Source organism: Thamnophis sirtalis, unplaced genomic scaffold (genome assembly GCF_051295495.1).
Source record: "Thamnophis sirtalis isolate CommonGarterSnake01/CBP01778 unplaced genomic scaffold, rThaSir2_p1.2 scaffold_2, whole genome shotgun sequence".
In the NCBI taxonomy this organism is placed as follows: Eukaryota; Metazoa; Chordata; class Lepidosauria; order Squamata; family Natricidae; genus Thamnophis; species Thamnophis sirtalis.
Genome location: NW_028261382.1, coordinates 155,599,299 through 155,611,736, shown reverse-complemented (window position 1 = coordinate 155,611,736; position 12,438 = coordinate 155,599,299). Strand labels below are relative to the sequence as shown.

The 12,438-nt window shown below is 35.6% G+C and overlaps 1 protein-coding gene across 1 annotated transcript in view; it reads left to right on the top strand.

Annotated features, from left to right (window-relative positions):
- The window catches only part of AFG3L2 (AFG3 like matrix AAA peptidase subunit 2), a 29,965-nt gene that overhangs the window by 12,469 nt on the left and 5,058 nt on the right, over positions 1-12,438 (top strand). Inside the window, exons 6-12 of the mRNA XM_014076480.2 lie at positions 1,927-2,001; positions 2,760-2,884; positions 4,301-4,574; positions 5,164-5,301; positions 9,198-9,351; positions 9,717-9,824; positions 10,104-10,229. Coding sequence (XP_013931955.2) covers positions 1,927-2,001; positions 2,760-2,884; positions 4,301-4,574; positions 5,164-5,301; positions 9,198-9,351; positions 9,717-9,824; positions 10,104-10,229 — 1,000 coding nt within the window. The remainder of the gene's footprint in view (positions 1-1,926; positions 2,002-2,759; positions 2,885-4,300; positions 4,575-5,163; positions 5,302-9,197; positions 9,352-9,716; positions 9,825-10,103; positions 10,230-12,438) is intronic.

Sequence of the window (12,438 nt, the reverse complement as noted above, 5' to 3'; positions counted from 1 at the left end):
ACTAGATCACCCAAAGAAAGAGATACAGAGCAATTTGATTTCAAACTGCCATATATTTAGAAAGAGAGAAGGACCTTCCCAGGTTTGACAGGTGGGGATAGAAAAGAATCACATTGGATAGTCCCATGTTTATCCTAAGCCATCTTGTCTGATAAACAGAACATAGTATCTTGAACAGGATTTCTTTAAATTATCCAGAAGGTAATTCATACTTGGAATGTTCTTACAGGTCTTTTTTTTTTAACAAAATAATCATTTTACCCCACATTTCCATATGAATAAATACAAGTCCTAGTTTCAGAACTTTACGACTCATTTTTCCTATTTTTTAAAAAAATCTATCATTCTTTTGAGAAGCTAGTAGTACATCCATTTATTTGTTTAGAGTTTATTTATTTATGTATTTATTTGGTTTACGTGGATACCCATCCTAAATAATTCTTGGCTGCTCACAACAATAAAACCAGTGATTATAAAACAATAATAAAAGCAATAAAGCAAAACCTTTGTATCTTAACCATCTCCTTAAGATGCCCCACAGAAGGCTGTGGTCACCCTCATCCAAACTATTTGTATACTCAATGCAATCCTATCTCAGCATCTAAATAATAAGCCAGATCTTGATAGCCTACCTAAAAGCTAAAATGGTGGTGGTGGCCTTCCAATCATTGGGGAGAAGTCTTCTGTAAGGTAGGGGCAATCCAGAAAAGGCACACTTCCCATTAAATGACATTTCAGGGAAGAGATCTGGAGCATGCCTACCTTACCTAATCTGGTGGAGTGAGCAGATATTCTAAGGCAGAAGAGGTCCCACAAATTTACCACATATACAGTGAACTAAAGGCAAGATATTCTCTAACTCTTGTTTTTGTTTTTTTGTTTTTGTTTAAAAAAAAGTCATGATCCCTCAAGAGAAGCAAATAAGTATCTTCTTATTAGTTTATATATATCTTGAGATCCATAAGTCTATTAATGTTGCAGTGACAGACTCAGAATAGTCTTTTTATAAAGTAATAGAGATCTTCTAGTCCAACCCACTGCCCAAACAGGAGACCCTATACCATTCTGAACAAGTGGGTGTCCAATCTCTTAAAAATCTTGAGTGTTGGAGTATCCGCAATTTCTGGAGGCAAGCCTTCCATCTGTTACTTCTTGTCTTGCCTTCAGGTGCTTTGGGTCCTCCTCTTTTTTGTGACAGCCTCTCAAATATTGGAAGACTGCTATCATGTCACCCTAGTCCTTCTCTTTGTTAGACGTACTCACTTCTTGCAACTATTCATCATATGTTTTAGCCTCCTAAGATCCAGTCATCTTTGTAACATATCCCTATAAACATTAGTAGGAGATGAAGAGCTAATGGAGCAATCTACATTTAACTGTTTATTGTACCTCAGAAGTTAAATAGGAAAGCTGAAATTGAGAAAAAGCTCTATTGCAAACGCTAAAAAATGTACATTTTACCAAATGGTAGCATTAAATAGGTTTAAGTAATGTTAATCCATGGTTTCAGGTACTGTTCTTTCTATTTGTTTAAAGAATGGGCCCACCAGTGCAATTCAAGACACGTAAAGGATCACAAAGCAGGGACTAGTGGATTCTCATTTATTTTTTGTAGTTCTTCCTCTCATTGCCCCAACATATTTTGGGCCAACTGTTCAGGGGCACAGTTATACGAAACACAGGTCTGCTCATAGGGAGAATTTATCAACATTACCCATATTCTTTATTATTTTAAACTGAACACAGATTGGTTATTTACATCATTGTAGCACAGATTCAGATTTAAAGCCTCTAATTAGCAAGGAGAACAATTTGGAGACGTTAATAAATCTAGGACTAATACTTTGCTGCTTTTATACAAATAGAAATGCAGTATTACATGAACAAGGAATACTGGTAATAATATGTTTCTTTTCTTTTTAATAGGTGGACAAACTAGAAGTAGTGAACAAACGCTTTGTTAGAGTCGTCTTTATTCCAGGGAAATCTCCTGTTGATGGGGTAAATTGAATTTATAGTAACCTTCAAACATCAAGGGCTGCAATATTTATACTTATATGCATTCCTATAAGTTAAATAATGTCTTATCCCCCCATTATGTAGCATTATGGCATTAGGTCTATGTCTTCATATACAGTTGGCAAAAACTAAGGCTCATGGAGAAGAAATGGGGTTTTTTGCTGCACTTTTAAGAAATTTATGTTTTTAATTTTAATGTTAATCATCTCAATCATAATATGTTCTTTTAAATCATCAAAACCATAAATCATGAGGTCATTTTTATGAAGTCAATTTATGCATCTCAGCAAGTTTCATCGCCTTCATCAATCAATTTTCTATTGAGGTTAATGCCAAATCTTTTCATTTTTCTGCATATGGTTCTCACTTCAGTTATGCACAAAACAAATTATTTTCACGATTTTTTCCCAACTGCTTGTTCATCAACTGCAAAATGAAATCTGTTGGTCTCAATTGTATATTAATCTTTACAATCTTCTGAAATCAGCATGTGTATTTGAATCCAGAATTTTCTAATTTTGTTACATATCTGCTAAACCTGTTACTGTTGTGGGACAAAATAGAACAAAATACTTACTATATGTGGCAATTTGAACTGAATGAAAAGCTAAATAGCAATTCAATCAATACATATTTTTTCTGATTTACTTAATGCATAATGGAATCATTTTCTCTGAAATTAAGTGTTATTGTCTAAAATTACTTCAAGTGCTAAAGCTACCATTTTGGTCTGTTTACAGCAATTTCTTTGGTTTAATATTGGGAGTGTCGATACATTTGAGCGGAATTTGGAAACTGCCCAACAGGAGATGGGCATAGAAGGAGAGAACAAATTGCCAGTAGTATATACTGCAGAAAGTGATGGGTAAGCAATTTAAATGATAGAGATTTTAATTTTTGCATTATAATTTACCTTTAAAATCACTAGAGGGAAGTATTAAACAATTCTTCTAAAGGGTTATTGAGACTAAGGATGACATTTTTGAAGAAAATTATAAATAAAGATTCACTTTTGCAAGAGCAGCTGCTTTTAAAAGATATTGAATAATTATGTTATTAAAGTCTTTGTTGATTTCTCAGAACTAAAAGCAAAGATGACCGTCAAATGAGGGTTTTTGAGCAGTTGCTGCTGTTTTTTCAGTATTTTGGGAAATGATTTTTTTTTAGCTATTTCATTGTGTGATATGCATGAAATAAACCATTGTTTCCTTGTTTTTAATCTGAATTCCATTTTTCATCATTTTAAATAATGGTTGGAATCCAAAGTTCTCTTTAGTTACGTTTGCACTTATCTCAGTAGAATTAGCCTTAGTGTCAGAACTGCCACCTCATGCTCTGCTATTGCTTGGCACCAGTCTATCCTGAGCTTTGAGGAGACTGGATGGGAGGGAGGAGCAACCAGGGGTAATGAAGAGTTCACTGTATCAGCAATAGCTGCGACTTCAAGGTCAGACAACTGAGAACTGACTGCAGCTGCATTCCAACCCACACTTGAAACAATCATTCAGAAAACATCATTTTCAAATTTGATTGGCTATTTAGGGGCCAGCATGGGGAGGATTCTAAGGGACAGAATGTTAGATTTGGGTATTTTGGTGCATGCATTTCAGTTCTGGCTTTGCTCTACTGTATTTCATTTGACCTTTAATAAACTATCTTTCTCAGCGAATGGAGTCAAGGATCATTCTTACTTAAAGGTTCAAGTTGAGGCAGGTCTAACATTAAGCCAGAATTGAAATTTGCCCATCCTGTGCCTTAGGATTATTTCTATGCTGGCCCCCAAACATCCAATCAAATTCAAAAAGATTTTTTTCAGAATGGTTGCTCCAAGTGTTGGAATGCAACTGCGGTCCATTCTTAGCCATCTGATCTGGAAGTCACAACTCTAGCTGATGCAGTGAACTCTTCTTTACCCCAGGCACTCCCCTCTCCCATCCAGTCTCCTGGAGTTCATGGCAGACTGGCACCAAGCGATAGCAGAACGCGAGGTGGCAGTTCTGACACTTAGACCTGTTTACAATAAGTTAAAGAAGTCCTAAATGCCTGAAAAATAAATCCGGTATTCTCTTTACGATATAGATGGTATGTTTCTAAACATTTTAAAGAAGAGAATAGATATTCTGCTAATGTAAATATTAGCCTTTCTATTAAGTTTAGAAGATTCCTAACACAATAAATATACACATTGCAATGTACTTTCCCTGCATTGAGTTTGACAAGTTGCTTGAATATTTTGACTAGGTCACGTTTTATACCAACTTTCACTTTTATCCTTTTTTAGTTCATTTCTGCTGAATATGTTGCCAACAGTCCTTATAATTGGCTTTTTGCTATATTCAATAAGAAGAGGAGCAGCTGGATTAGGCCGAGGAGGCCGGGGAATGGGTGGACTCTTCAGTGTTGGTGAAACAACTGCTAAAGTCTTAAAAGATGAAATAGATGTGAAGTTCAAAGATGTAGCTGGCTGTGAGGAGGCTAAATTAGAGATAATGGAGTTTGTTAACTTTCTGAAAAACCCAAAGCAGTATCAAGATCTTGGAGCAAAGATCCCAAAGGTACTAATTCTCAAGAGTATTCATTGATTTAGAGCTAGAAATATCTAGAAATTTCTTTGGTATGGAATAGTAATTTCAAACAGTCACAATTTATTATCTTCCTACATTCTATTTATGTTAGTTTTTTTTAGTTAACTGCACGAATAAGAAAAATTTGTTTATTAATTTATGGATTGTAAAGAATACTGTTGATGTTGCTGAATTAACTCAATCCTATTACTTCCTTTTAGATAAAACAAAAAAAAGGAAACCTTTTTGATATAAATTAACCTCAACAAATGGTGGCTGCAAGTTTAAAAAATAATAATAAACATGTTTATACTGCTCTGTGCATGTTGGGAGCTATAATCTAAAGACTGCTTTGCAAGCTAATATGTGTTAGCTTCATCTCCTCAGTAGGAAGTATGTGCCCTGTATTGACATAAGATCTTATAATTTGGATTGAGCTTCTTAAATATTTCACATCTTTTTCCAATTGAAACCCTTTGCTGAATTTTGCTAGTACTGTGACAAAATTAAATGACAATGACTCTGTGTGTGTATGTGTGTGTTTAATCATGCTTAACTTTCATTCCCTACCTTTTCTTAGGGTGCTATTCTGACTGGACCCCCAGGCACTGGAAAAACTCTTTTGGCAAAAGCAACAGCTGGGGAAGCCAACGTTCCTTTTATTACAGTCAATGGGTCTGAATTCTTAGAGATGTTTGTCGGTGTGGGTCCTGCTAGAGTAAGTCCATGACTTTGATCTTTTATTGCAGTGTCATTGATTAAAAGAATAGTTAACATTGAAAGCCTAAAAACCTAATAATACACTGTACTTTATTTATTATCCAGATTACAGTTCTTTTTCAAATTATAGATGTCAAAGTTTTTAATTGAGCCCACTCTATGATATTCCACTCAGTTTCTAAGAAATCTTATTTTGGATGTGCAGTTTTCTGTCTGTTTCTTTCAATTAGGTCATATTAGGTCTTTTAATTAATAAATATAACAAGCTTGTTGATATACTGTATACTGTAAACAAGAAGGCTAGAGATGTGTATGGGCTAGGTGAAGAAGGAGTGACTGATGCCTGGAAGAAAAGCATTTGGCTGGTTGAGATATGTAAGGCAGAATACTTAGGGAAAGTTATATTGATACATTATAGAAAACCATCTCAATGCAATTCATAAAATACGCATGCAAAATAATAAATTAAAGATAATATAAAATCAAATACCATAAAAAGATCAGAAATAAGACCAGGAGCAAGAACAGTACATCTGATGTGTGCGCAAGGAGCCTGAGTGAAGAGACTCATCTTTGTTAGGTTCCTACATGATCAACGGGAAAGTTTCAAGCTGCTGCTTTCTGGCTAATTCCTGAGGACTGATTGAAAACCTTGGATTTCAGGATAGACCTGTTTCACTAAGCCTGTTTGAGAGCAAAACAGCTGCTTGGCAGAGGGACTTCGTCCCACTTGGGCCATATCAATCTAGCAGGAAGCTCTTTCATTCTCAAAAGAGGCTGGCTGAAATGGTCCTTCTCTGATATGGGGTTGGGGTGAACTCCTACACTAGGCTGGATAAACAAACTTGAATCCCAAAGATCCAATCTTTTGTCTGCCTGCCCAGTGAAGGAGTTCACACCTTCACTGGGCAAGCTATATGGAAAGATCCTAGCCCTGTTCAGTTCACCCAGTGAAGAAGTTCAGTGAAGGAGCGAAAGAGTTGCCTGCCATCCTCCAATGAATTGCAACTACAGAGCAGAGATTGCAGTCATTCAGAGAGCTGTCATGTGGGTGTCTCCCTTAATGACTGCAACAATATACAGCCAAATTTCTGGGTTCAATTTTGGTTGTTAAATAAGAACTAATGTAGAACCTTATGAAATTTAGGAGACACAGGTTATGTTCCAGTGTGTAGGGACCACCAAAGAGAAATCCTGTCATGATCTATCACAAAGTTATCCTCTAAGATTCCAGCACAGTCAACAATTTCAGATTACATTTTGTAAGCAAAACCTTGACCCTTCCAAGTTGGTAGCTGCAGCATTTGCTTTAATAATACTGTTCAGAGATGGATTATAAAAATCTGTGTGGTAGTAATCCAGTTTTTTTAAAAAAAATACTCTCTCAATTAGTTTTCTATGCAGTTGGGGGTTTTTAGATTTTTTTAAAAGAAAAATATTATTTTCTGGTTTCCTGAACAATGCTTTTTGGTGTATAATTTGTATTAACTAATTAGGTCTTGAAATTTCAGTGATTCATTGACATCTCTAATTTTAGCAAGAGTTCATGCATACAATTGTTGTTTTATCTGCTAATAATGCAATATTGCAGCAGCCTTAGGTAGGATAAACATTACTATTTTGTTGCATTTTTTTAAACAGCATATGGACAAAATTATGAATAAAATAATTTAGATTCTAGGATTCTGTGTGAACCAAAAATACTTTATTTCAAAATCTACAGACATTTGTTGTGATGTAGAATGATTCTGTAAAGTAAGTAGGACATGGGACCCCTCTCTTCCTTCAACAGCTCCTAGCACTATATACCCCATCTGCCTCTGTGTGTTGCCATAGTGCACGAGACAAACACAATAGCATCCTTGATTTTTTTCTCCCTATCTCGCCCCACCACCACCTTCTGCCTGAATGTTTCAATCCATATTCAGAACGAAACAGACTTGAAATGCTACTAAAAAGTTTATACACAAGTTTACAAATCCTTATTAGATATTACCTTTTTTACTTATTATTTTATTTCTAATAAGGAGTCAGGTGTAAAAAATAAAATAAGATATAAATAAGAGCACAGTTTTAATGCAACTTTACGGTTGGGATTGAATCCAGATTGGAACATAAATAGAGGGAAATTATTAGGATTTGATTCCCGTATTACAGAAGTAGGAATAATAGAAGTGTTTGTTTGCTTTCATTCCAGTTCATGGTTTTTGATTTAGACTCACAGTTTTATCCATATCTGTTAAGAGTTTTTCACATAAAACAGTGTAATATTTTCATATTCCATGGCTAATGACTGCCCTGTTTAGTGACTTCTCATTTATAACAGAGATGAAAGAGTAAGTTTAAGACCAATCCTCACATTTTCAACCTTCACAGATCTGAAAAGCATAGAAGAGCTGAAGATTGTAAGCACAATTGCAGTTTCACTTGGCAACTGCTTCTCTTAACCAAGTTTTCAGTCCAAATAACGGTCTCAAAACAAGGGCTACCTGCATATCAAATTTTTCTTCCGTTCCTCCTTCATTCTTACATTAGTACAGGTACTCCTTGACTTAAAACATTTCCTTTAGTGACAGTTCAGAGTTATAATGGCACTGAAAATGTGACATGATCATTTTCCACAGTTACAACCTTTTCCAGATCATATGATCAAACTTCAGATGCTTGGCAACTGGTTCATATTTATGACCATTGCTGTGTCCTTTTGCAACCTTCTGAGAAGAGAAGTCAATGAGGAAGCCAATTCACTTAACAACTGAGTTACTAAATTTCAACCGCAGTGATTCACCTACAATTGTGACAAGAAAGGTCGTAAAATGTGGCAAAACTGACTTAACAAATGTCTCATTTAACAACTGAAATGCTGGGCTCAATTGTGGTTGTAAATTGAGGATTACCTGTAGTCCCTTTTACTGTCAGCTTTTTTCACTGCATGTCAATTTGTTCTTCTTTACATTCTTATTAACAATCATGTGAATACTGTTGTACTTTGAATCCTTTGTTTCATTAACATACAAATTTTGAAATCTCACTTCAAAATATGCTATATTGGATAAGGACCAGATAAAGCACAGTTAGATTCAAATCAGATTCTTTATTTATAGCCAATGAAATATATTATATTTATGGGTATGGATTAATTATAGGCAATTGGTTTTCTGTAATAAAATTGAGTGAAGTTATGGATTTACTGTCTGAATACAGTATGTATTCTTCTTTCATATTTTCTTAAATAATGGAATAGTATACGTACATTCTGTTTTTGTGAATAAGCTGAATACAGGATAGTGTTGATTCATCTTTTGCTTATCAATGTTGGAAATGTACTAACTGGGTCATGAATGCAGAATTGCACAATCAATAAGAAATATGGGAGAAGCAATTTAATACTAATTTTTTGAAGAGATTTAGGCAATACTTTCCCCCTTCAGTTCTGATTAAAGTAACATTTTATTGCATTGTCTAGAAACAGAGCATGGATTGCTTTGGTATTTCTAAGATGGAAACATAATACTATGTTTGCTGAAGTTTCATTGTTTATAAACACTGAATATAGCCTTTCATATTACAGTATCTGGATAAATAGGGCACACATAATTGAAATGATCTGGCTTTAGCAGATGGAATTTGGATCAATCTTTATTCATTTTAGATCCAGCTCTTCTATATATTTGGCTCTCAAACAAGAAAATATTTTTATGTTTAATTTTATGGTTAAACTAAACATAAAATGTATGTTTGATGCATTTTAAAAATCTTACAATTTGCACAAAATGCATTTTACATCTAGTTATTGGCTACAATATAATTGCTGACTTTGCTGTAACTTTCTGTTGAATAAAAAACAAGGGGTGGAACTAATTCATTGAAAATACTTTCTGTTTTCTTGCAAAGGTTCGTGATTTATTTGTTCTGGCTCGTAAAAATGCACCTTGCATTCTCTTCATTGATGAAATAGATGCAGTGGGAAGAAAGAGAGGAAGGAGTAACTTTGGAGGGCAAAGCGAACAAGAAAATACACTCAATCAACTCCTAGTAGAAATGGATGGTAACTGTTTAAATTTTATAGTAATTCTGCTACATTGTATTACTTAGGTATTAAAATAAAACTGCAGTCTTAAAGAGATAAAATGGAAATAATAATTATAATTTACTTTGAGAATTGGAAAGCAAATGCAGTAAAGAATTATGGAATAACAAAAATTATATTAAAAATTCACTGAAACAGCTTTTTCCAGCAATGTTTGCTGAAATACATTTCCCACAATTTTATTTTAATAAAGCTTAAATGCATTTTTGCCTCTTTAGGGATTTCTGAATAATCAAGGCTTAAAACATAATTTATTGGTCTGTTTTGGAAAATAATATATTTTCAATAATCAATATCTACTCAATATTACTTTTCATTCATAGGTTTTAATACCACAACAAACGTCGTCGTCTTGGCAGGCACCAACAGACCAGATATCCTGGATCCTGCACTTCTGAGGCCAGGTCGTTTCGATAGACAGATCTTCATTGGTAAGCTGTTCCCCATATTGGCCTTGTAAGATACTAAACAATATTACGCAGAGAGGAAATGAAGTGCAATTCTTATTTTTCCTAGCGCATCTAAGCAAATCTAACGTGTGAAATTACTTATCATCTAAAAGATTCTCAAATTGGATACTCTTTGTACGTGGAAGGCAAGAAAAATGGAGTAATTAGAGACTACTATTAGCTTTTATAAAAAGTATACATGTTTGAAATATTTGTAAAAAGTGTATTTTAAAGTATTTAGTATTTTTTAAACTTTCCAAGGGCCACCGGATATAAAGGGAAGAGCATCTATTTTCAAAGTTCACCTTAGACCTCTTAAGTTGGATACTACCTTGAATAAAGATAATTTAGCACGGAAACTTGCATCACTAACCCCTGGATTTTCAGGTAGGTAATCCTATGTAATAACTAATGCATTGTTAATACATTCCACAACAAATATCATCTACTGAATTTGTACACATATTAAGAAGACTTTGTGATCAATGTTCCCTCTAATTTTTTTTCAGTGTGTGCGGAAAAGTATAGTGTTTGAGCGGCACATTTTCATGCCTGAGCACCTGAATTTTTTTCACAGATGTTTCACAGAGCAATTGATTTATAGGATCCGAATTGGAATGGAGAAAAATGGTTTTGTGCATCTGTGAATGTGTGTGTGTGTGTGTGTGTGTGTGTGTTTGAGTGACTGAGGGATCCGGTAAGGGAACTGTGCCTATTTAGAAAAGAAGGTAAATTATTGCAAACATGATCAGTTGAAGATAAGTATGGGGATAGACTGGGCGGTAGAGAGAAATAAGAGTGGGAAAGAGGAAGAAAAAAAGAGGGAAGAGAAACAGAAAGACAGAGAAGGAGAGAGAAAGTGACAGAAGAATAGAAGAGAAAGAGAAGAGAAACAAAGAGAAAAAGGATGAGAGAGACAGAGAAGAGAGGAAAAGGAAAGAGTAAGAGAGAACATCTCATTTCAACCCTGAGGTGCAAATATTCTCTTTGATTGGTAATTTTATTTGTCCATTTACTATCCAATACTCTCATTTCTCCTTAAGTTCATCAAGAATTCCCTTCTTTTTATTGAATTTATCACAATACCGTGAGAATAACTTTTTCAGCATAGCTTTACAGCTATTTAAAATACATAGTAATTTAGGTGAGGTTTTCAGAACATTAGTCTATTTATAAGTCACTAAGTACAAAGAAACAGAATTCAGAAAGTTGGCTTCCCTTTTTGCAATTGCCTACTGCCTGCTTAATTTTCTACCTACATTTTTGATAACTGATATTCACTCTTGACCCAAGAAGCCCATCGTAGAAAGAAACCCTCCCTATGAACTTTGTTGGGCTTCCATGGAATGAAGTTTGATCTTTTTCTCAACCATACAGTAGCATATTCTTTCTAAGGAGGATATAATCAAGATAGTCCATAATTGCCTATTAATCTAACAGTATGGCGATTGACAATCTCTTTATATTTCAACTCTAACTCTTTTAGTCTTAAAGGTTTGGTGAGGAGAAATCCGAAAATTCTTTTAAAGGGGAAAAAAATGCTTGCACAATTGCATCCATGGAGACATGTATATATACACAACACACAGAGAAACAAATTTAACAAAGTGCTAAGCCTGCCCACCAACTATCTCTCTCTCTCTCTTAATGAGAGAGAGGGAGAGGGAGTATCCCTCCTTCCTTCAGCCCAACACTCTTGCTGGCATCCCGGCCAAGCGAGAGGACTGCAGAGGGTCTAGGGCAGCGAGTCATTCGATGGGAAAGTTGCCTCTTGGAAGGAATGACCCGGCTTGGCTCCCGCTTTTGATCTGTCGCCCAACAACCGAATGGAGAAGCGAAGAGGCAGGAGAGACGAAGCGGGAGCCAAGCCGGGTCATTCCTTCCAAGAGGCAACTTTCCCATCGAATGACTCGATGCCCTAGACTCGAGGAGACCCTCTGCAGTCCCTCTCGTCTGGCCAGAATGCCAGTGAGAGTGTTGGGCTGAAGGAAGGAGGGATACACACACTCGCGTTCTCCCCCTCCGCCCCCCCCTCTCTTTCTCTCAAATGGCAAATCTGAGCAGCCGCTGCTGGAAGCCCGTCCCATGCCTTCTCCCAACCCCCGCACCCCTTCTCTCAGCTACTTTCTGCCTTGTGATTGCTGTCTCCAGGCTGGCTCTCCTCTCCTATTATCATGGAAGGCGTCTCACAAAAACCACTGGGCGGCAGTTGGAAACTGCTGCGCTGTGTTTTGTTGCCACGTGCGCGACCGCGCATCCGCACAGCTTAGAGGGAACATTGTTTGTGATGTTATATGCCAAGATTATTTTGAAGATGGCATAGTGATCTTCAAAGGAAAAAAGTGCCTAACAAAATAGGGTTAACCTTGAGCATACAGAACATAGTTTTATGGAGCTTGCAAATAATGTTTCTTTTAACTTAGGTTCCAATTATTTAGGTATACTGAATGGATTCTTTATATTAGCAATTTGCAATTTAATCTTTAAATTGACTCAAAATTTATTTGAAGTTTGGTTTTTCTAGGAGTAGCATTTATTTTGGTGGAACATTAGCCATTGAGATATAAAATGTCAAAATATCCTCCTTGTGGCAAAT